General features: G+C 41.3%; 1 protein-coding gene across 3 annotated transcripts in view; it reads left to right on the top strand.

Moving 5' to 3' along the window:
* The first annotated feature begins 2553 nt into the window (after positions 1 to 2553).
* The window catches only part of blnk (B cell linker), a 199045-nt gene continuing 175694 nt past the window's right edge, over positions 2554 to 25904 (top strand). For 2 of the 3 annotated variants that reach the window (XM_072239366.1, XM_072239364.1), the window contains exon 1: positions 3201 to 3237. Coding sequence is in view for 1 of the 3 variants with exons in the window: in XM_072239359.1 (XP_072095460.1) it covers positions 2634 to 2708; positions 3175 to 3237 (138 nt within the window). In the remaining 2 variants the exon portion in view is untranslated. Of the gene's footprint in view, positions 2709 to 3174; positions 3238 to 25904 lie in introns of those variants that run through there. The other variant, XM_072239359.1, reaches the window with a different exon arrangement.

Below are 25904 nucleotides of genomic sequence, written 5' to 3'. Positions count from 1 at the left end.
CTCTGACAGAAATTTTCAAATCTTCTCTAGCCAAAGGAGAGATGCCATATGACTGTAGGCCAACAAATATAAAAGAGGCCAGGCATGAAAGCCAGTGACTCCAAAGATTAGGTTTCTTTGCCACATGTACATTGAAAGATGCAATGAAATGTACCATCTGTATCAACAACCAACACAGTCCAAGGATGTGCTAGGGGCAGGCTGCAAGTGTCACCACGTTTCCAGTGCCAGCATGGCATGCCCATGATTCACTACACCTTACTGTCTGTTTTGGAATATGGGAGCATCTGGCGGAAGTACACACGGTCGTCGGGAGAACATACAAACTCCTTGCAGGCAGCGGCCAAAATCAAACACCCGAATAGTGATTGCAGTCACTGTGAAGCATTGCGCGAACTGCTACGCTGCCATGACAACCCTAAAATCAATGTTCAGGGAAATTCTTTTGTAAAAATCTGAGGCAAAGCATTAATCTGCACTTGCAGAGACAGGGACTGATTAGGGATAGTCAGCATGGGCTTTATTATGAGAGTGGGCTGTGATTTATATCTGACTAATTTGATTGAATTCTTCATGGAGGTCACTAACTATATCAATGGAGGTAATGACATTTATATATTGCAGTAAGATAAGGTCTGGCATGGTCAACTTCTCTAAAAGACAAGAGCTCACGTAACTAATATAAGAGACCAAGGAACTAATTATAGACATCAGAAAAGGGAAATCAGAGTTCCTTGAGCAGGTCCTCATCAGAGGAAGAGAGTTTTAGCAACTTTAAATTCCTAGGAGTTACAATTTCAGAGGACCTGTCCTGGGCCCAGCACGTAAATACAATTGCAAAGAAAGCATGGCAGTGCCTCTTCTTCCTTAGGCATTTGCAGAGTTTTGGCATGACATCTAAAACTCTGACAAACTTCTACAGATGCATAGCGGAGAGTACATTGACTGGCTGCATCACAGCCTGCTATGGAAACATGAACGCTCTTGAATGGAAAATCCTATAAAAAGTCGTGGATTTGGCCCAGTATATCATGAGCAAAACCCTCCCAACCATTGAGCAGATGTACTTTAAATACTGTGATAGGAAAGCTCCATCCATCATCAGGGTTCCCCAAAACCCAGGTCATGCTCTCTTCTTGCAACTGCCATTAGGCAGAAAGTACAAGATTCACACCACCAATTTCAAAGGCAGTTACTATCCCTCAACCATCAGGCTTTTGACAAAAGGAGATAACTTCACTCAACTTCACTTGCCCCATCATTGAAATGTTCCCACAGCCAATGGACTCACTTTCAAGGATACTTCATCTCATGTTCTCGTTATTTATTGCTATTTATTTATATTTGTATTTGCATAGTTTGTTGTCTTCTTCACTCTGGCTGAACACCTAGTTGGGCAGTGTTTCATTGATCCTGTCATAGTTACCGTATTATTCTATAGATTTATTGAGTATGCTGTTGTCTGCCGAATCAAAGGTGGTGATGAATCAGCATACAGGAAAGAGGTAGAATATTTGGTTGAGTTTTATGCCTCATTCTTGACCTCTGAAGAACCCCTGGATCACGAAATCACCACGATCCAACAGTTCCAAGTGAAGGTAAATCAGGCCAGCTCAGGAAAGCACCCTGGTCAACAAGGATGAGTGAGCTAACGGCTCTGTTTCTGTGCTATGATTCTTTGGCAGTAATATTATAAAATATTTACGATTTTTTATAAAATCCGGTCTAGGATCCTGCTCTAGAATCCTGAATGTCATACAGCTGACGAAATTTTCTCACGGCACTGATCTGCCAAATAATCCTACCCACTCTGGCTGCATTTTACCTTACCCACACACACTGCATCGGATGTTGTTCTGATTCCAGACCATTTCCATTTCTCTCCCTACACACCACGTCACACAGACCACACCCCACCACCACCACCAGGCATAGACCTGTCCACCTCATGATCACCCCCTTCCCCTTCCCAGTGTGCTTTGCTCCACACCGACAGTTCAATGTGCCTGAATAAACATCTGTCAGTTTTGAGGCCCGCCTGTGAGGGGAAGATGCACCCGGCTCACCTTAACAAATCTGGATTTTACATTATACGTGTGTTTTTTCAAACAGTTATTAAAGGAGTCACTGAAGAATACATATAGGAACAAAATAAAATCACTTAAAAGTTTACTTTCTAAATAATTACGTCAATATTGATCACTGCAATACATAGCCAACAGTATTGTCAATTCCAGGTTCATTGCGAGGTACGTCCGACTTACATAATAAGAGAAAATGCACGCATTGCCAACATTTTTGTTTTGCTTTTATTTCAAATTTCCAGCTTCTGCATTTTTGTTTGCTTTCTCCGCTACTCGTGACTGTGACTGTTGTCGGTTAAATCTATTTTTACTGACATTCTAAGCGACGAAGTGTAACGTGCTAGGCAATTTTTTGTCCTTCGTTTCCTTCCAATAGCCTAGCAAAATATTTACCAATTACGCAATGGTGACAAAACCATGGGGAAGAACCTTCACACACCCTTTAAACCGAAAACTTCCGCCCTATGCCAGGAAAAAAAAGGTTACTGGGATCAGTTGTCGCGCCGTTTAGGTCAGGCTGGACACTAAGGCGAGTTCTCTGTGGTAACAATGGCTACGAAGTTGCCGACTCGGGAAGAGTGTGAAAACTGGAGAAGTTGGGAACTTGCAGAGCTCCTACGACTAGTAAGACAGAAGTTTCTCCCAATTTAAAGAAACAAAACGAGTTCCAGATAGATGACCTTAAATGAGCGCTAAAACCACGGCGTAATTTTACATAGAACTGTGTGTCTGTACAATACTGCACCTGCTCGCCTGCAAAATCTTGAGATGGTTGTATTTAAGAAATTGGAGTAAAATTTAAGTATAGTCTTGGCATTCCAAAGAACCCAGGAAGTATTGTAAGGCTGCGCGGCTGTCCTGTAACAACTGATTAACTTAATAGAGACAAACTATACTTGCATTGTTACAGATTAAGCAAAACGCTAGCTGACAATGTGCATTCCATGAAGTGGTAATTAAAGTGAATCTGTTAATTATGTAAATTTGTTTCCTCACAGTTTTGCCTTATGATTAAATGTGTTTTTATTTTGTAATATTTTAACTAGTTGATTCTTGAAGTTAACTGTTTCCTAATTCTGTCTTTCCACAGAATAACTTGTATGATGCTGCCAAGGTTGTGGAAAAGCAGCGAATATCTGGTGCAGTATTTCTGGTAAGTGAATAGATGGCTCCTTGCTTTCTTTCATGAAGAAGTGGTATCTTACATCTTAGGAATATAGGATTCTGACATTGATGGGTGGAGTCTTAAACATTCATGTGTCCTATAGATTGAAAAGTATCCAATCTAATACAAAATCTCATAAATCACGATTTTATAATACAGTAGAATGCAGCTGAGCAGATAAGAACTGTATCACCCTTTGGTATATAAACAACATCACACTTCCTAGTAAAAAGAGCCAACCGAAGGGTTAAGTATTTTTTAATGTTTTAGATTGGTTGTTTACCACGTGGCTTTCTCTAAATTGTGAACTGAAGAGAGGCATCCTTCCAACCTTTATACAAGCAGTGGGGTTGTTGGTCACCTGTTGTAGAGTAGAAGCCAAAGTGCAGGAAAATGGAAGACGTTGTAGGATAGCTTTGCGGAAAATCTCTTCAACAGAACATATATTTTCTTGTGTGTATACAGTCTTAGGCTCGTGTAAAAAAAAATCAGTAAAGGGAAGGTACTTTCAAAAATAAAGAAATGAAAAGTTTATGAATATCAAAAAATTACTGTAAAGAGCAGTACACAGTAAACAAACACTAAAACAAATCAATGTTTTGTGTAACTACCCTTTGCCTTTAAAACTGCATGAATTCTCTTAGGTACACTCTCATGCAGTTTTATAAGAAAATCAGCTAGTAGGTTGTTCCAAGCACCTTGGAGAACCTGACACAGCTTTTTGACAGACTTTGGCCATCTCGCTTGTTTCTGTCTCCCAGGTAATCCCAGACAGCCTCGATAATGTTGAGATCAGGGCTCTGTGGAGTCCATGCTATCTGAAACCATATAAATTTAGGGTCCACGGACCCCTTGGTTAATGATAAGGGTCCGTGATATGAAGAAGGTTGGGAACCCCTGATGTAAAAAATCTAGGAAGGCTAAGACTTTTGCACAGTACTGTATATATACACAGATTCAGTATTAATTTGCCCATTCCCAGTTGCCTTTGAGAAAGTATTGTTTAACTGCCTCCCTGAACGATGGTAGACTTTGAGATGTGGGTATACCCACAATATTACTAGATCAAAGATTTTGACCCAGCAACAGTGAAGGAACAAGCAATATTTTTAGCGTGTCAGGATGGTATGTGGTTTGGAGGGCAACCCTCATTTGGTATGCGGGCTGGAGGTGTAGTGGCATCAGAACCAGACTTCGAGGCGAATGGTCCTGAGTTCGAATCCGGCCGGTTCCTTGCATGCTTTCCATCTGTTCTGGGTTGGGGGCCAAGCCAGTAACTTGGCCTTGGAGGAGGAAAAAAAACAATCAAAATGCTATGGAAATGGTAAAAATGCCTCCTGATGTGCCACAAGGGGTGAAAAGGAACAATAACTCAGTTGGTAGTGGCTCCATGCTTTTTCTGCCCTTGTCCTTCTAACTGCTGGTTGTTGTGAGTTGGAAGGTGTTGTCTAAAGGGTCTTGGTGTGCTGCTATGGTCCGTCCTATAGCTGATACAAACTACTGCTACAGTGAAACTGCGGTCAAGTGGGTGAAATGAAGGTGATGGAGGAAATGGCAGAATAGAATAAAGTTCTTACCAAAAGCAGAGTGTGAGGAAGTAGAGTTGATTTCGCTGTGGGGTTCTTTGAGTTGGTTTGTCATTCACCAATCCATGAAACAAAGACAGAATGGTCTGAGAAGAGAAGGTAGGCCACATCAAGATGAAATCAGGGTATGTACTGAAATTAAGTAATAAAGTTTTTGAGTTATGTTTGAGTATAGGAAGAAGTTGTCATTGATAACAAAATGTGTGAGGTGGTCGAAGGAGGACTGAAATAAGGACTATTCCAGATATCCCACAGAGTGCCAGCTATAGCTGGAGTCAACATCAAGAACCACTTGAACTTCAAGTAATGAAATATACCTGGAATTCAAAACACAAGGCTAGCCACACTAACAAGTTTCTCTTTTCCTCAGCAATTAGAGCTGTAAAAATAAATATTTCATGGCTACTTCAACATCTATATCAGGACAATAAAACAAATTGCCCTCCCAGCTGCAAGAACAACACCATTTGGGCCATCATGCCTATGTCAGTTTTAGGGTAATTGTATAAATTGGGCCCAATTGCCCCTTGCTTTGTCAGGATAGCCCTGTTTATTTTCATTCCTCTAATTTTAGAATGCTGTTAATTCAATACATCAAGCTAACATCTGCCATTGAAATGAATCTTGACCATTTGTAGCAGATCCATAGAAACTAGAATAGCTGATGAAATTGGAAGATATGGGGTTCATGAGGTGGTCAAACTGTCCTCAAGAATAATAACTCTTGAGGATGCATTACTTCAGCAGAAAAAGTATGCAAGAACAAAAGGTGTATTGGTGATACAATGCAATTCCATTTCCTGTCTGCATTTAGCAAAAAATGCCAGTTAATGTCAAAGTTTACCAGTGGCGTCTATAAACACTTGTAATTTGGCCAGCATTTTTTGAACCATAAAAAGAAAATGCGACCTTGGAGAAAAGTGTGGAAAGCAAATGCTTTATGAGGCCTAGCCTTGGATACCTACTTCTGTCAATGTTTCCAAAAACACAAGTATGACCCCATGATGCAAGTGCGATTAAATGGTGCGATTAAAAGTAGATCTCCAGAAAACACAGAGAGGTGCAAATTATGGAAGAATTAAAGGCAGAAATAATCGGAAACGGTGGGATATGACCATGCACCAATTTTTGAAGGCCTTGGAGCATTTTCAAAAAGGTGTTGATGAAATATATGGGATGCTAGGTTTCACAGTGTGCAAAAACCAGGACATTATGTTTGATCTTTGTTTAGAGTATTATATCCAACTCCAGTCATCACACTTTAGCAGAATGCAAAGGGCTAGAAAGGTGCAGTAAAGATTTACGGAAATAATTCCAGGAATGATGAATGTTGTTTTTGACATTGACTGAAGAATTTGGGATTGTTCTTCCTGGAGCTGAGGTGGTTTTTCCTAAATTTAATAAACATGTACACAGTGAACAAAGATATAATATTAGGGAGAATTTGCACTCATTTGAATAATGCAGGACAATCAAAACCAGACAAACTGTTGAAGAATCCAGGAATGACATGAGGGAATTATTTTTGTGTGCTGGCAGTAATAATTTGGAATACACTTCCAGATAATGTGTTAGATGCCCATTTAGTTATGGCTTCCAAAGAGAATTGGATTAATATACGAAGGTAAATAATTTGCAAGTCAATGTGGGAATAGCAGGGGAGTGGAACTGACTGTTCGCTCTACAATACTCCAGCACAAAATTAATGGGCCCGATGTCCTTGTGTATTACAATGACCCTGTCATTCAATGTCCAAACTGCTTTGCTCAGTGATCTCAGAGAATCCCCTTACTTTTAATGGTTTTACTATTTCCTTTATGTATATCTGTCCCTTATTGACCTTAAATGAATCAATTGATGTTATGTTTTTTCTAATTTTTCTATTCATATCCTGCCAGTTGAGCTATCAACTCAAGTTCAGGGGTATGCTGCCAATTCCTGCTTGCTTCCTTTTTGCAGGAATTAGCACACATTGCCCCTTATCTTCTGATGCAACAGTGTAGCATTGGGAGTATGATAATGAAACTTCTTTCAGCGCAGAACTGATCTTCATGAACAAGCAAATATTTTCAGCCTTCTAAAGGCCAGTTATGTTTACACTAGACAAGATATCATGTATGTCATGCTTTGGGCTGCTTTTTTAAAATCATACTCTAAACGTACAAAGCAGTAACGTAACATTATGTACTTGTTGCAACAGTATGATTTCTGTTTAAGTATCATTACAGTGTTAACCCATTCACTAAGACATCTACCTAATGCGACAGCATGACTTTTCAGTCAGTTTCCTATACAAGTGTGAGTTTGTAAAAGCCTCTCTTCAAAAACAAATGGACCCCAAGAGGTCATCAACATTAAGGTGTGAAATTAGTTGCTGAATGTCCACAGATCGTTAAATTGGTCATTTATAATTCTGCTAAAGTCAAAAGCCCATTTGAAATTCCTGTCCTTTGCCTACAGACCTTCCCTCCTTCATGATGCTATCCCAGATACTTAATATTTCAGAAGTCTTTTTTTCAGAAAACAAATTAGAAATGGTTAAACCACCTCTCTGGTAGAAATGGGCCAAATATATTTTAACCTTAATTTAGAGCAAAGATCAAGCCATCAGAAAGTGATTCAGTTCTACTCTTTTGTGGGTGAACCCTTGAGCTTTTCCTTTTCCGTTTTCCACTGTGTGCAGCCATTGAACTTTGCTTGGACTTGCTCAATGACAAAAAGCTGGTTTATTTTGCAGCATTCTCAAAAATAACATAGTGGATCTTTTTTAAACTCCCGTGGTATTTCTCATAACAGCAAAAGCAGATAATGCTGTAACACGTAATGGACAATGTGGTCACTTCATGATACATTTCCTTTCAGGTGAACTTCTCATTACAAAAGCAACCTGAACAATAAGCAAACGACTACAGTTAGGACTAGTACAGGTTTATTTTTGCCACAAGTATGAGATACAGTGAAAAGCAAGAAAAAATCTGCAGATGCTGGAAATCCTAGCAACACACACAAAGTGCTGGAGGAACTTAGCAGGCCTGGCAGTATCTATGGAAAAAAGTACAGTCGATGTTAGGGGCTGAGACCCTTCAGCTGGACTGGAGGAACAAAGGATGAGGAATAGATTTAAAAGGTAGGGGTAGGAGAGAGAGAAAAAAGCAGAAGGTGATAGGTGAAACCAGGAGGAGGAGAGGTAAAGTAGAGAGTTGGGAAGTTGGTGAAAGAGATGCAGGGCTGGAGAAGGGGGAATCTGATAGGAGAGGGCAGAAGCCTATGGAAGAAAGGAAAGGAGGGAGGAGCACCAGAGGGAGACAATGGGCAGGCAAGGAGATAAGGCGAGAGAGGGAAAAGGGGATGGAGAATGGTGAATGGAAGGGGACATTACTGGAAGTTCAAGAAATTGATATTCATGCCATGAGGTTGGAGGCTATTCAGACAGAGTATAAGGTGTTGTTCCTCCAACCTGAGAGTGGCCTCATCTCGACAGTAGGGGAGGCCATGGATTGACATACCGGAATAGGAATGGGAAGTGGTATTAAAATGGGTGGACACTGGGACATCCCGCTTTTTCTGGCAGACAGAGCATAGGTGCTCAGCGATATACAAGAGGCCATACTGGGAGCACCAGACACAGTATATGACCCCAACAGGCTCATGGGTGAAGTATCGTCTCACCTGGAAGGACTGTTTGGGGCCATGAAAGGACTCTCACAAAGGCATGGATATACCTCTTCCCACCATCTTACTTGTAAAAATGCCATCCCGTTCCCTCAATTCCTCTGTCTCCACCGCATCTGCTCTCAGGATGAGGCTTTTCATTCCAGAATGAAGGAGATGGCCTCCTTTTTCAAAGAAAAGAGCTTCCCTTCCTCCACCATCAACACTGCCCTCAGCTGCATCTCTTCCATTTCACGCACACCTGCTCTTACCCATCCTTCTGCCTCCTTACCAGGGATGGGGTTCCTCTTATCCTCACCTACCACCCCACCAGCCTCTGTATCCAGCACAAAAAATTCTCCAGAACTTCCGCCATCTCCAACGGGATACCACCACCAAGCACATCTTTCCCTGCCTACCCCCACCTTTCTGCTTTCCCTAGGGATCGCTCCCTACGCAACTCCCTTGTCCATTCGTCCCTCCCCACTGATCTCCCTCCTGGCACTTATCCTTGCAAGCGGAACAAGTGCTGACCCTACACCTCCTCCCTCACTACCATTCAGGGCCCCAAACAATGCTTCCCTCAGGTTGGAGGAACAACAGCTTACTCTCAGGTTGGAGGAACAACACCTTACCTTCCACCTGGGTAGGCTTCAACCTCACGGCATGAACATTGATTTATTGAACTTCCAGTAATGCTCTTCCTCCTTTCACCATTCCCCATCCCCTTTTCCCTCGCTCGCCTTATCTCTTTGCCTACCCATCAATTCTCTCTGGTGCTCCTCCCTCCTTTTCTTTCTTCCGTGGCCTTCTGTCCTCTCCTATTAGATTCCCCCTTCTCCAGACCTGTATCTCTTTCACCAATCAACTTCCCAGCTCTTTACTTCATCCCTCCCCCTCCTGGTTTCACCTATCACCTTGGGTTTCTCTCTTCCCTCCCCCCCCACCTTTTAAATCTACTCCTCGTCTTTTTTTTCCAGTCCTACCAAAGGCTCTTGGCCCAAAACGTCAACTGTACTTTTCTCCATAGCATTCCTCCAGCATTTTTTGTGTGATGCAGTGAAAAACTTTTGTTTTTCATTTTTGCGTGCAACCAGACAGATCATGTTATATGTAATCATATTGAGATAGTAACAAGAAAAGAGAAAAATACAGAATATCTAACTGTGGAGAACATCCTAACCTGCTGCATCACTATCTGGTATGAGGAGGGGCACTGCACAGGATCGAAATAAGCTGCAGAAAGTTGTAAACTCAGTCAGCTCTATCATGGGCACTAGCCTCCCCAGCATCCAGGACATCTTGAAGGAGTGATGCCTTAAAAAGGGAGCATCCATCTTAAAGGATCCCCAACACCCAGGACATGTCCTCTTCTCATCATTACCATCAGGGAGGAGGTACAGGAGCCCGAAGACAAACACTCAACAATTCAGGAACATCTCCTCCTCCTCTATCATCAGATTTCTGAATGGACATGTGGACATTGAACCCATAAACACTAATTCACTACTATTTTTGCATGAGAGGTCTTTTAAAGAGCTTGATTCAAAGGGATAGTTGCTGGACAGCCTGAAATAAAATAGAAAATGTTAGAAGTACTCAGTTTGTCAGTCAACTTCTGTGGAGAGAGAAACACTTGTCAGTGCCCCTTCATCAGAACTAGGAAAAGTTAGAAATAAAACATCTTTAAAGTTGCAGAGAATGTGGACAGGGTAGAGAGAGCAAAAACTGGATAGCAAGAAAGGTGAACCAGTGCTGGCTGAAAGAGGGTGATAAAGGCTATTGAATAACAACAGATATATTTGAGAGAGAAGTAAATAGACAATGAATAAAATCTGAACTTGCTGAAAGAGAAGTAGAAGGAGGAAGAGAAGTAGAAGGGGGATGCTGCACAAGTGAAGTAAAAGCTCAATCAGAAATTGTTGAATTCCATGTTGAATTAATAATTACAGACATTTATAACAGGGAAATTCAACTGTCATACTGTTGGAAGTCAAAGTTTAGAGGCTGTGAATTTCCTGACTGAGATAAGTATATCCCAGCATAATGCTATGTGCTACTTATTTGTCCAAGTTTGTGCGCTGCCAACGTCCAACTCGAGACCACCTGCTCAGTTTTGAGAGGGTGATGAATGGAGATGAACATTCAACAATTGCACTTCTGTTCAAGAATATTCATTGATGGCGGGGTTAAACATGCTCCAAGGTCTTGAAGATTTTCAGAAAGACAAGATTTCCAGTATGGTTAATGTTTGATAAACCATCTCCATGATGTATTATGGAAAAGAACACCAGTCAGTAGTAATGTGATGAAAATAGATGGTGGAAGAGATTGAGAAGTATTTAGCCATGGTGTTACCTGATCCAGAAGCAATTATTGAATTGAATTGACTTTAATACTTACATCCTTCATATAGATGAGGAATAAAAATCTTTACGTCTCTGCTCAAATGTGCAATGTGCAATTATAGCAATTTATAATAAATACTATGTAGAACAGAATAGTCAATATAACACAGAAATATAGTAGCATCAACATGAATTAAGCAGTCTTATGTACATCATCTGTGCTATTTAGCAGCCAGTTTATTTGTCACTTGCAATGTGGAAAATCCTAAAGTAAGGGATATCCACCCAGTGATATTTTTGAAAACCAAATGATCTTATCGAATCCATGCAGCTCATTTTCATAATGATATTAATCCCTATTAACTACTTGTAGAACATTAGAATGTGGAAAAAACAGGTGAATCTAACAATGCCACAGCCTGTCACACCCCTCTCTGTTGCTCCTGCAGTCCCTAAACTCCCTGAGATAAGTTTAGCTTTGCAACTGTTGAGCTATGCTTTTTGGATTTTTTTTAACAATTTACCTGAGTCACACAAATTATCTCCTTATATATGCTGCAATTTATATCACTTTATTGTACAAAAAGTGGTTCCATTCTAATGACCTTCTTGCTAAGTATTTCTTAATGCTAATTGTGCAGCAAGCACTGTGATGCACTTAGCAACTGTGCATGCATGTTCCGGATTTAATGCCTTTCCTTGTGTTTTTGATGAGCTTTGCAGACAATCCTCTCTTTATAGAGTAGTTTTGCAATTAGTCATCACTGTGCCCATTCACAGTGATCACGACCATGGGAAATATTTCCAGATGTTTGGAGGCGGTTGTGATGGAAAGGTCAAATGCCAGGATAGCGTGGTTGTATTGCATGAGGAGAGCTCCGACTACTTACCAGCTCTGCTCCAGGTAGTTCCCTCGTACAACAACTAAAGCCTGGAATCGTGTCCAGAGTTGCAGAATAATTCTCGAAATTATCAGGCCATAAGACGTAGAAGCAGAGTTAGGCCATTCGGCCCATCGAGACAACTGCGCCATTCAATCATGACTGCTTTATTATTATCCTTCTCAACCCCATTATTCTGACTTTTCCACATAACCTTTAATGTCCTTACTAATCAAGAGCCTGTCAACTTCTGCTTTAAATATACACAGTGACTTGGCCTCCACAGCCATATGTAGCAGTGAATTCCACAGATTCACCGCAGTCTGGTGAAAGAAATTCCCCCCTTATCTCTGTTCTAAAGGGATGTCCTTCTACTCTGAAACTGTGCCCTCGTCCACAGGCTCTACATTAACCCCTTCATTCCCAGAACCATTCTTGCGAACGTCCTCTGGTTGCCCCCCCCCCCCCCCCCAACGCCGGCACATCTGAGAAGGACAATCACTGTCAGCAAGTGTGTAAAGAGAGCTCGATTTCAATCAGGATGGCGATTGAGATTTTAAAGGCAGAGCTTCGCAGCAGTTTCTCTGAGTTGTAGAGCGACCAGTCAGCAAGAGGGGTTCATTAGAAAGAGCCGATAAAAATAGCACAAGTGCAAGCAGAGTGGCTGTTCTTTTGAGTGTGCTGGTATTTAGAGTGGTTTTGGCTCATCAGGCTGGGCTGAGGTAAAGTATCTTGTAAGTTATTCTCTTTCTGTTCTTATTTGTGTATCCTTATCTGCTAGAGCATAGCAGTTTAGTGAGAATGGCTCCAGGGTTAGTGTTTTGTACTGTGTGTGGAAGGTGGGAAGCCTGGGAGACCTCCAGTCTCCCCGGATAAACACAGCTCCTGAGAGAATGTGTTAAGGAACTGGAACTGCAACTCAATGACCTTCAATTGGAATGGATAAATGAGGAGGTGATAGACAGAAGCTACAAGAAGGTAGTCACCCCTAGATTGCAGGAGACAGGTAACTGGGTGGCTGTCAGGAGAAGGAGAGGAAATGCACAGCTAGTGCAGAGTACCCCTATTGAGGAGGATGAACTATCAGGGGGAGCCACAGTGACCAGGTCTCTGGCACTGGGTCTGGTGCTGTGGCTCAGAAGAGCAGAGAGGCGAAGAGGACTTCAGCATTGATAGGAGATTCCCTAGACAGAGGAACAGAGTCGACGTTCTGTGGCTGCAATACAGACACCCGGATGGTATGTTGCCTCCCTGGTGCCAGGATCAGGGATGTTTTGGATCAGGTCCATGGCGAGGGTAAGCAGCCAGAAGCCTTAGTACGTATTGGTACCAATGACATTGATAGACAAAGATTTTAAGGAGCCTGTGCCATGTGCCCGTGAGTGTAGGAATAGAATGATTAGGCAGGTGCATGCATGGCTGAGGAACTGGAGCAGGGGGCAGGGTTTCAGATTTATGGATCATTGGGATCGCTTCTGGGAAAGATATGGCCTTGTACAAAAAGGACAGGTTACACCCGAACAATAGGCGTCCAATATCCTTGTGGGCAAGTTGGCTAGAGTTGTTCAGAAGGGTTTAAATTAATTTGGCAGGAGGATGGGAACCAGAGTTATATTCTAGTCCTCTTGAAATTAATGCAAACGTTGCATTTGCCTTCCGTAACACCAACTCAACCAACAAGTTAAGCTTTAGGGAATCCTGCACAAGGACCCCCAAGTCACTTTGCACCTCTGATATTTTTGTACTGTATTTTTTCTTCATTTGTCTTTACTTTTAGTCCTTCTGCCAATGTGCAAGACCATACACTTCCCTAAACTATATTCCATCTACCACTTCTTTGCACATTCCCCTAATCTGTCTAAATCCTTCCGTAGACTCCCTGCTTAATCAACACTACCTACCTCTCCATCTGTCTTCGTATCATCCACAAACTAGGCCACAAAGCCATCAATTCTGTCATTCAAATCATTGAGATATTATGTGAAAAAAGCAGTCCCATCACCGACCCCTGTGGAACACCGCGAGTCATCGGCAGCAAATCAGAAAAGGCCCCCTTTATGCCCATTCTTTGCCTCCTGCCAGTCAGCCAATCTTCTACCTGTGCTGTATCTTTCCTGTAATACCATTGCTCCTAGCTTGTTTTTCAGCCTCATATGCAGTATTTTGTCAAGATCCAAGTACCATATGCACTAATTCTCCTTTGTCTATCCTGCGCCATAATTTCCTCAAAGAATTCCAACAAATTTGTCTGACGTGACTATAAAAGCAACGATATAATGCTGAAGTTTTATAAAGTGTTGGTCAGACCACATGTGGAGTATTGTGAGCAGTTTTTGATCCCTTATCTAAGAAAGGATGTGCTGGCGTTGGAGAGGTCCAGAGGAGGTTCACAAGAATGACCCTGGGAACGAAAGGGTTAACGCAGGAGCAGCATCTGATGACTCTGGACCCTTTACTTGCTGGTGTTTAAAAGAATAGGGGAGGAATCTCATTGAACTCTATTGAATTCTGGAAGGCCTAGATAGAGTGGACATGGAGAGGAATCCCTATAGTAGGGAAGTCTAGGACCAGAGGACACAGCCTCTGAAAAGAAGGATGTCTCTTTATAATAGAAATTTATTTAGTTGGAGGGCAGTGTATCTGTGGAATTTACTGCCACATGCTGCTGTGGAAGCCTAGTCATTGGGTATATTTAAAGTGGAGGTTTGTTTAGTAAAGGTGTCAGAAGTTATGAAGAGAAGGCAGGAGAGTGGGATTGGGAAGGATACTAATCTGTGCTACAAGATCATTTGCTTTTTTTCTGTGTACTGTGGGCATTCAAATACACTCAGTGGCCACTTCAATAGGTACACCTGGATAATGCAGATTGTGGCAATAACTCAATGCATAGAAGCATTCAGGTATGGTTAAGTTCATTTGTTGACCAAACATCGGAATGGGGAAGAAATGTGAACAGAGTGACTTTGACCATGGATTGATTATTGGTGTCGGATGGGGTGGTTTGAGTATCTCAGAACCTGCTGATCTCCTGGGATTTTCATGCACACAATCTCTAGACTTTACAGAGATTAGTGTGAAAAACAAATTTCAAAAATCCAGTCAATGGTAGTTCTGTGGGCAAACAAATGGCTTTTTAATGAGAGCGGTCAGAGGAGAATGGGCAGACTGGTTTGTGCTGACAGGAAGGTGACTGTAACTCAGATAACCACGCGTTACAACAGAGGTTTGCTGAAGAGCATCTCTGAACGCACAGCATACTGAACCTTGAAGTGGATGGGCTACAGCAGCAGACCACGAACATACATATACAGTGGCCACTTCATGAGGTACAGGAGGAACCTAATAAAGTGGCCACCGATTGTATAACACATTCAGTTCTATATTCATCACACTTCCCAATTTTTTTTCCATGTTACCAGATTAAATTCTTATCCCTTTTTAAACTTCACAAAACATTTACTTGTTTACCAAGTTCCCCATCCTCTACCCTATCACTCTAGTTTCTAGCCCCAGCAAAATTAGTTTAAACTCTTCCAAACAGTTCTAGTAAACCTGCCCACAAGGATATTGGTTCTCCTTGGGCTCAGGTATAATCCATTCTTTTTGTAAAGGTCATACCTTCCTCAGAAGAGATCCCAATGATCCAAAAATCTGAAACTCTGTCCCCTGTACTAATTCCCCAGCCATACATTCATCTACCAAATCATCTTATTCTTACCCTCCCTGGTTTGTGGCACAGGCTGCAATCCAGAGATTACTACCCTTGAGGACATGCTTTTCTGCTTTGTACCTAACTCCCAATATTCTCCTTTCAGGACTTCATCCCTTTTGCTACCTACACCATTATTGCCAATATGTACCACAACTTCTGGCTACTTGCCTTTCCCCTTTAGAATGCTGTGCATCCAATCTGAGACGTCCCTGACCCTGATGCCTGGGAGGCAACATACCATCTGGGTGCATTGGTGCTGCTTCCTGCACCCATGCTGAGCTCATCGACTTCACTAACTTTGCTTCCAACTTCCACCCTGCCTTCAAATTTACCAGGTGCATGTCTTACTCCTCCCTCCCCTTTCTTGATCTCTCTGCCTCTGTCTCTGCAGACAGTCTGTCTATTCATGTATAAACCCACTGATTCTCACAGCTAACTGGACTATACCTCTTCCCACCCTGTCACTTGTAAAAATACCATCCCCTTCCCTCAGTTCCTCTGTCTCTGCCGCATCTGCTCTCAGGATGAAGCATTTCATTCTAGAACTACTGAGGTATCTTCCTTCTTCAAGAAAAGGGGCTTCACTTTCTCCATTACCCTTGCAAGCAGAACAAGTACCACACCTGCCCCTGCACCTCCTCCCTCACTACCATTCAGGGAACCAAACAGTCCTTCCAGGTGAGACGACTCTTCACCTGCAAGTCTGTATCCGGTGCTTCTGCTGTGGCCTCCTGTATGTTGGTGAGACCCGACATAGATTAGGAGACCACTTCACCTGCCACCTACATTCCGTCCACTAGAAAAGCAGGATCTCCTGGTAGCCACCTATTTCAATTCTACTTCCAATTTCCATTCCAACATGTTAGTCCATGGCCTCCTCTACTGCCATGATGAGGCCACATTCAGGTTGGAGGAGTAACACCTTGTATTCCGTCTGGGTAGCCTCCAATCTGATGGCATAAACATTGATTTCTCATACTTCCCCTCATTCCCCTCTCCTTCACCATTACCCATTCCTGTTTCTCTCACCTTATCTCCTTACCTGGCCATCAACACCCTCTGGTGCTCCTCTCCTTCTTCCATGGTCTTCTATCCTCTCCTATCAGAATCTCCCTTCTCCAGCCCTTTATCCCTTTCACCAATAAACTTCCCAGCTCTTTACTTCACACCCTCCTCCCCTCCTGGTTTCACCTTTCACCTACCACCTTGTGCTTCTTGCTCCCCTCCCCCTCCCACATTCTTCCTCTGACTTCTCCTCTTTCTTTCCAGTCTCGGTAAAGAGCCTCGGCCTGAAACGTCAACTATTTACTCTTTTCCGTTAATGCTTCCTGGCCTGTTGAGTTTGTGTGTGTTGCTGTGGATTTCCTGCATCTGCAGATTTTCTCATGTTCACGATACTATCCGGGTGTCTCTTTTGCATCCACAGCATCTCCAGCCTGTTCCTTTAACCATGGAATCTGCTATCACTACTGAAATTCTCTCTCCCCCCTCCCCCACTTCCCTTCTGAGCCAGAATCAGTGCCGGAGACCTGTTCACTGCTGCGGTTATTCCCCTGAGGTTATTCCACCCTCCCCCAACAGTTTCCAAAGTAGTATACTTTGTTATAAAACCAGAAGTTCAGCAAAGTAGCTATAACCTTGAACTTTGTTCCCAAACAGACAACTTCCGCAAGCAGTATGAGTCAGCAATTTTTGGATCGATTAAGCAGATAGCCAATGCCATGTTTAGAAGACCAAGGAAGCTAACCACCTTTCTCTGTGGACAAACATGAGAACAACAAGAAAAAAAAATGTGGGGTTTGGTCAGATAGCTGAGCTTTGTAAAGTACAATGCAACTCATGGATCAGCTGTAACTTCAAAAGTTTCTGAAGGTAATGAAAGGCCTGCTATGAACTGAAATGGCTATTGTTGGCTTAACGTGAGTCATTTGTTCAGAAAGATGTGTGTAACTGCCAGCCAAGAATCAGGTTATCCTCATTTTAGGGCAGTTCATGACATTGTTTGATCAATTGTCTTCCTTAGACATAGAGGCAGAATTAGATCAGTTGGCCATTTGAGTCTGTTCCACCATTCCATCATGGCTGTTTTATTGTCCCTCTCAACCTTATTTTCCTGCCTTCTCCTGATAACCTTTGACATTCTCATGAGGCTATCAACCTCTGCTTTAAATATACCCAGTGACTTGGCCTCCGCAGCCATCTGTGACAACGAGTTCCACAGATTCACCACCCTCTGGTTAAAGAAGTTGTACCTCATCCAAAGAGATGCTCTTGTATTGTGAACCTGGTCCTAGACTCCCCCACTACCGGAAACATCCTCTCCACGTTCACTCCATCTAGGCCTTTCTTGAATTGTGGCCTACACTGCCTGTTCAGCAAAATGGGACTATAGCAAGTGGGGGTTCGAAATGGTGTAAACATCCACCCTGCACTGAAACCATTCTGATAGACGTGGGTCTGGGAGCATCCTCCGGTGTACCTCTGGAAAGTACTTCCTGCATGCTCTATAACTTAGCACATCAAAGTATTAGCATTAACTCTTCAATAGGAATAGTTACTAATCTGGTTTGCAGCAACTATGATAACATAGCAGTTAACACAATGCCATTACAGCTCAGGGCATCGGGAGTTCATCCCCAGCATCCACTGTAATGAATCTGTGCATCCTTCCCATGGAATGAGTGGGTTTCCTCCAGCAGCTCCCGTATCCTCCCACGGCACAAAGACTTACTGATTAGTAAGTTAATTGGTCGTTGTAAATTGTCCTGTGAGTAGGCTTGGGTTAAATTGGTGAGTTGTTGGGCGGCGTGGTTCATAGGGCCGGAAGGGCCAATTCTGTGCTGTATCTCAAAATTAATTAATTAAATGAAACCACTTTTGGCAGCCAAAAGAACTGCATTCATTTTCCACAGAATCCCTAATTATCAGATCCCATTGATATGACTAGTCCTCTCTCAATCTTCCCCCTAGCCCCAGAAAAAGCAATTGCTTAGCCTACGATGGTATAGTAATCTGTCCAAGAAGTTCTCGGTGTGTGCTGTATCACAAAAGCCAATATGTATCATCAATTTGAGCTCTGTCTCTGCCTGTATGTGTTGTGCTGTGGCACCCAAGATTAAAACGTGCCCTCACCCATCCTTCCACCATTAGAAAGGGAAAAAGGACTTTCCTTCTCTGACAACCTTGTTGCATTGGCCTTCTTATGGTTTCTTTCTCAAACTGTGTTTTATTATCCGTAATATTTTTCAATTTGCTCTTTCTTGAATATCAGCAGAAATATATAATAAAATTACTACCATTTCCCATCATTCTTCCTCTTAATTATTTACATCTTTCCTGTAGATCGGTGACCAAAACTGCACACAATACTCCAAATTAGGCCTCACCAATGTCTTATATAACTTCAGCATAACATCCCATCTCCTGTACTCAGTACTTTGATTCATGAAGGCCAATGTGCCAAAAGCTTTCTTTATGACCCTACCTACCTGTGATGCCACTTTCAATGAATTATAGACTTGTATCCATAGATCCCTTTGTTTTAACACACTCCTCAGTGCCCTAGCATTCACTGTGTAAGACCTACCATGGTTGATCCTACCGATGTGCAACACCTCACACTTGTCTGCATTAAATTCCATCCGCCATTTTTTCCAGCCGATTTTTCCACCTGGTCGAGATCCCACTGCAAGCCATGATAGCCTTCTTCGCTGTCCACTACGCCCCCAATCGTGGTGTCATCTGCAAACTTGCTGATCCAGTTAACCGCATTATCATTGAAATCATTGATATAGATGACAAACAATAATGAACCCAGCACCGATCCCTGTGGCACACCACTAGCCAACAGCCTGCAGTCAGAAAGGCAACCATCTCCTACCGCTCTCTGGTTTCTCCCACAAAGCCAATTTACTTCCTCATCTTAAATGCTGAGCAACTGAGCCAACATCTCAAAAAAAAAAGTTTGTCACTAAATCTTAGCTAGTCAGGCTCATTGATGAGCTGACATAACATTAAAGATTCTGATTTTAATGCAGTTAGAAAGCTGCGGGAAAGTAACTGATAAACAATGAACAGATACAAAGGATGGTTTTCTTCATCACAACAGGCTTAAAAGGTATGATAAGGAAGCAGTTAAAAAACAGAATAATTGGGGAAAACAAAGTAGCAGAAGAAAAATAGACTTCATTAAAATAATGTTAGAAACAGAATCCAATTGGACTGAAATGAAAGAAAGCAATAATGGTATAACAGAAACTTAATAAGAGAAAAGATGTGGAGAAAGAAATATGCAAATATCTGCATGAATTTATTTCAACTATATGGATAGAAATTCAATTACGTGCCTTGTGTTCCTGTTCTATAAGCCTTGACAGTTATGTGAAATTGATGGTTATGTGATCTGTAAAATGCATCTCCTGTATAATGAAAGATTGAACCCTGTGAGTTTAAATGAAACTCCATAAACCTATGGAAAGCCCATAATGGAGGCAAATCAATGCCCAGACAATCAGTTGCTCTCTTCTTAAAGAGAAGGAAATTCAGTCCGTTGATGTCATCCTTTAAATTATAGAGGGATTATATCACAAAACTCCACTTTACTGAGAAGTTATATCAAACATACTGCCCCTGTGAGCATTCTATAGGTTTTTAGTGCCTTGATTGGTCTGCTGTGTGGAATCCTTTCAAAAAATCATGCCGAAAGCTTTGGATATTATGATATTAATTGTTTTATACTTATTAACACTACTTGTTTCCACCTATAGGAATTTCATGGGAGTTAGACACCAGCTTCTTTTAGTAGATCTATGCTGACTACTCTCGAGTAACCTTTGTGAATTTTGATTTATGCTATCCCTCAGAATTTTCACTGATGCTAAAATCTGGACTGCAACTACTCAATCATTTGCTCGCTACTATAGGAATTTTGCAACTTCCACTGGTCAAGACTTTTCGTTGCACTATTTTTGCTGTGCTAAATTCCTTCCTGATTTTATCCTCCTGCGGTATTGGATGTTTGGTTTCTCTTAATTGCCTTATTCCACACTGCAGGTTTCTCAATATCTGATAAACCAAACCCATGAATTGTTTCAGTCCATCGACTCTATGCTGGAAAATACACTCTCTCAAGTACCTCTCTAGATATCTTTATAAGGCACCGATTAATTCTATTCCCTCCATCTTTGCAGAGAGTGAATTTAAGATCTTACTTGATAAAATCGACTTCACCCAATTTGAAACATGTACTCACAGTTCATCTATTGAGATGTTCATAGTTAAGCTAAATCTAATTGAAGTATGGGAATTCCCTTTAGAATGCTCTCTTATTGGTCACCTGTTAAGATTTACTCCCTAAAACCAAGGTCAGTTGTTTACTTCTTGTTTACAAGTTGTCCACTTGTTGCATGCATGCATGCATGCACTCAGAAGTTAGGCACCATCAAAGAAAGCAAAGTTATCTTCAAGTCTTAAGGTTATTTATCCGAAGGATTCTCATTAGCTTTGTAAAAATGTTAGCTGATTCAGTATTTCTTCTTTTAATTCAGATTACTAGCACTAACTGTTTTTCTTATTTACATAACCCATAGTACAAGTGGCTTTTTTTTGGTGTGTGGGTTCAATTAGGAGAACTGAGAAATTCATGATGTAAGTAAATTACTGATAACCAAAGCATTAAAATATATATTAATGTTTGGGGCCTATAAAACATTCCCAGCAGCACTGAGTACTTTATTTGATTCTTCAGTTCATCCCATGTTGCCGATTTGTTTTTGAGTTTTATACAATATCAGTCCTTTCAGAGGTGCAATTATTTCCTTTATCAAAATTGCTCTTCTTCTCTGTTTTAGCTGAAAACTCCAACTCTGGATATTGAATTGTCATTAATCAGTCCTATCCTGACTCTAGTCACCCATAGGAGAAACCTATCCGGAGCCCCATGCAAGTGCTCCCTAATGAACCTCCACATTTCCATAATACATTTCACTGAGTACACCCGTACCTTGTACTATGAGGAGCATTTTAACTGGCTGCAATACCATTTGGTATTGTGTGTGGTGGGGGTGGGGGAGGGATTGCTGCTGCACAGGATCAAAGTAAGCTGTAGGGAGTTGTAAATTTAGTCTACTCCATCATGGGCACTAGCCTTCATAGTCTCTATAGTCTCCAGGACAGCTTCAAGGAGCAGTGCCTCAAAAAGGCAGTGTCCATCATTAAGGACCCCCACCACCCAGGCATTGCTACCATCAGGAAGGAGGTACAGGAGCCTGAATGCACACACTCAAGAGTCCTTGTGTGTGTGTGTGTGTATAAAAAATACTCTAATTCAGAGTTTTCTTTATTCTCTCTATTATCATGTATTGCATTGTAACAAATTTCACAACATATGCTGGTGATATTAAACCTGATTTTGATTCTGTTTCCAATCTATGCTCCCAAGTTCCTGCCTAATACCATCACCCGATTAAATACTTTACCATACCTTCTATCCCTATCCCTTTCCAAGGTTATGGTAAAGGTTAAGTAGTTGTGGTACCTGTCTCCCCCACTGAGAGAACTGACATCTGACCGGGTTCATTGCCCCGTACTAGACCTAGACTAGCCTCTCCTCCAGTCAGTTTGCCAACATATTGTGTTAGGAACCATTCCTGGACACACCCAACAAATCTGCCCCATCTAACCCTTTTGTGCTAAAGAGATGCCAAACAGTCAATATTAGGGAAGTTGAAGTCGCCCATCACAACAGCCCCTTATTTCTGCACCTTCCCCAGATCTGCCTATCGATCTGCTCCTCAGTGTCTCGGTTATTATTGGGTGTTTATAGAATACTACCAATAGAGTGATTGTTCTCTTCCCATTTCTGACTTGCCACCCTCACTGACTCAGTGGAGGAACCCTTCATGACGTCCTCCTTTTCTGGAGATGGCAATGTTAAAGTACTCATGAATATAAAAGAATTGGTATTCTGCAGAAAAGTAACATGAAGAATCTGGAAGGGCCACAAATTGTTGCATACAAAAACTCACAAGTAATGGCAAAGAAAAGAGCTACTGGAGTTATATGACTGTAAATCAACAAGACTCTGTTAAGTTTATATAGTGTGTTGTTTAGACCACACTAAGAGTGCTGTGTTATAAGACATGATGTAGAGACATTGGCGAAAGTACAAAAGAGATTTATTAGAGTGACACATTTAATGAGAAGTTATACTTATCAGGAAGGGCTAGCGTCCTTTTCTGCAGAAAACACTATTACATGATTTATTTGTGTTGTTAGCAAGGAACTAAATAAATATAAAGAAGATATTTCTCCTTGCAAGCAAGGTGAAATCTAGGAATCCTAGGCAATAATAAATCCAAAGCAAACTGGTAAAGAGAGTTTCATTGTGTAAGAGGTGAGAATGTGGAATTTGCTGCCACTGTGAGCAGTTGAGTGGAAAAGAATGGTGGGATTTGAGAGTAATCTGGGTAAATCTGTTAAAATAGAATAGCAAAATGGGGTGGGATGAAAGTTTGTGATGTCAAGCATAATTTCAAACCTGATATGTATGAGACAATTGGCCTCCTTTTTTGACCTTGTAAGGTATAAAATTTAGAAAGGTTTATCAGCAATTTAAATTTGAGATTGAAATAGCTGCCTTTTCCAATTATAAAATAATGCAGTAAGTAAATGCTTTTGTTGAACACATCAGTGAATAAAACTCTCAAGTGCAGTTTGGCTTGGTCTCCAGGAAGGTGACTTGTGGGAGTCGCAACGCCTGACAGATTAAACAAAGAAAGTGCTTGGGTTTTTTGTATACTCATCAGTATATGTAGCTCAAACTCCAAAAACATGCAATCAAATTAGTCACCCTGACAAATTGAGTCTGAAGATATATCTGTGAATTTGATCAAATCTAGTATTCAGCTGGACTGGTTGTGTGCTGCACTAAGTCCACCATTGAAATGGACCAGTGTCTCTAATGGGACTCAAAACAGGAAATACATTGGTATTTCTGAGGCCAGGGAGAACAACTGAAGCTTTTTTTCTGGTAATCTATTTCCATTTGAGCAACCATGCTGTATGCAAATAGGCTGTTGTATCTCATCAAACCTCAACAGTGTCTCTGCTTAAAATTATTTCATTGACCTTCATTTGTCTGGTATGGTTTGAGGCTGTGGCAGGTGCTTTATAAAGGTAAGCAATTTACTCTTTAAAATATCAGAGCTCGTGTAATTTGCATTGTTACCAATATTTGTCTAATGGTGTAAACTGAATTGTGAATGGGCAATGCATTTTTCAGAGCCACCAATTTCTATTTCCATTAATTTCAGAAAATAAATCTGAGTGATAGGATCTCAATTAGCCTTAATACTGTCAGCACTCAATTAAAATCAACATAAGCTGTTCCAAGAAGGCAGAGCGGCAGTGGGAGAATAAAAACATTTGCTTTCCCTGGGCAAAAAGTCTAAGATCCTGTTCCATCCATCTGTAAACTCCTGCACATTGCAGTTTTGAAAATGATTTTTTTAAGACATTGATCAAAGTTTCTGAGTTAGCAAATGTAAAAAAACTATGAGTTTCCTTTAACCCTTTGCTTGTTCAGCTACTTCAGTGGAGAGTTGATGGAGCATCTTGAAATGCGGGTCTGAAGAGAACATCTGTTACCATGTTGCAACATGATGACTTAATTGTATAACAGTTCCGTACTTTGGCCAATTTCCTCTTCTCCTTTATGCTAACAACCAACAAGAGCAGAACTTCACTTATTTTGAAAGTAGATATGGAAGCTGTTGAGCATTAATATTCTTATAATGATTTAAGGTTAGGGTCATTCAAATTTGCTTTATATTGCAGATTTGGATTGGAAACCAAAATGTTCCGTGCTTAGACAAAGTTGTGGGTATGACAACATTAGATAATTTGACACTATCTATGGATGAACGTGAGCAATTGGATAAATAACTTAGGCAATATACAAGATGAGCAGGAATACACAGTATCTGCCAATTTGTTTAAAAACCTGTACATTGCAGTTTTCATTTCTGGTGAATTCCACAGAAGCGGTAGGATATGGTCTGTTTCTTATGAGTAGTTTAATACAGTAGTGGGAAGCATGCATACAGTCAGTGTAATGGGGAGAATACATAATGCCGAGATAATATGATTGGTAGTCAATATTTGGTTGGGTAATGGTTATGGTATGTAAGATGGATAGGTTATATGATGGGAGAGGTGCATAGTGGATGGCTAATCTGCTACCAACCAGTTTGCAATCCTATGAAAGTTGACAGCTAAACCTAAGAGCCCCCAAGAGATGGGGAAATTGGAAATGTGCAAGCATAAATGAATTGCTTCCTTCATTTCTTTACAAAAAAAATTGCTGATTAATCAGAAAATGTAACCACTATCTGCAAAGAGGGCAAAAACATAAGCCTTTCACAGAGCAGTGTTTTGATTTTAATATTCTTACTTTTGTTTCCAAATCTATTCAAGGTGTCAACCAGACACCGCTTCTGTTTTAACTCCAGCTTTTAAGTTGTTCCTGAATTGAATTGATCCATCATTGGCAGCTGTACCTTCAGCCATCTCCAGCACACGCTGTGGAATTCCATTTCTATATTTTCCCAACTCTTTCCTCCTTTCAAGAGGCTTTTCCACCACTAGGTCACCTGCTCTGATCCCTCCTCATGTAGTGTCAGATTTTGTCTATTACCACCTCTGTAAAGTACTTTGAGACATTTTTGCTATATTAAGGGTGCGTTATAAAAGCATTGATTAGATTCAAACTCATTTATTTATTACAAGCATGTGCTGTACATCAAAACACAGTGAAATGCGCTGCTCCATTAACAACCAACACAACCTGAGGATGGGCAAAGGGTAAGCCCGTACTCTAACGATAAGACATGAGAGAACAGGACCAATCAAGTGTGACAGTGGAAAAGTGTGCATAGAACCAGAGGAGATAGCTGAGGTACTTTATGAATATTTTGCTTCAGTATTCACTATCGAAAAAGATCTTGGCAATTGTAGGGATGACTTACAGCGGATTGAAAAGCTTGAGCATATAAATATTAAGAAAAAGGATGCTTTTGGAAAGCATCAAGTTGGCTACATCTCCGGGACCGGACGAAAAGTTCCCCAGGCTACTGTGGGAGGTGAGGGAGGAGATTGCTGAGCCTCTGGCAATGATCTTTGCGTCATCAATGGGACGGGGGAGGCTCCGGAGGATTGGAAGGTTGCAGATGTTGTTCCCGTATTCAAGAAAGGGAGTAAAGATAGCCCAGGAAATTATAGACCAGTGAGTCTTACTTCAGTGGTTGGTAAGTTGATGGAAAAGATCCTGAGAGACAGGATTTATGAACATTTGGAGAGGCATAATATGATTAGGAATAGTCAGCATGGGCAGGTCTTGCCTTTTTTGAGGATATGACTAAAAACATTGATGAAGGTAGAGCAGTAGATGTAGTGTATATGGATTTCAGCAAGGCATTTG

This window comes from Mobula birostris, chromosome 21, assembly GCF_030028105.1.
Source record: "Mobula birostris isolate sMobBir1 chromosome 21, sMobBir1.hap1, whole genome shotgun sequence".
Taxonomy (NCBI): Eukaryota; Metazoa; Chordata; class Chondrichthyes; order Myliobatiformes; family Myliobatidae; genus Mobula; species Mobula birostris.
Note: the sequence above shows the minus strand (reverse complement) of the source record. Positions and strands in the feature narration are given on the sequence as shown.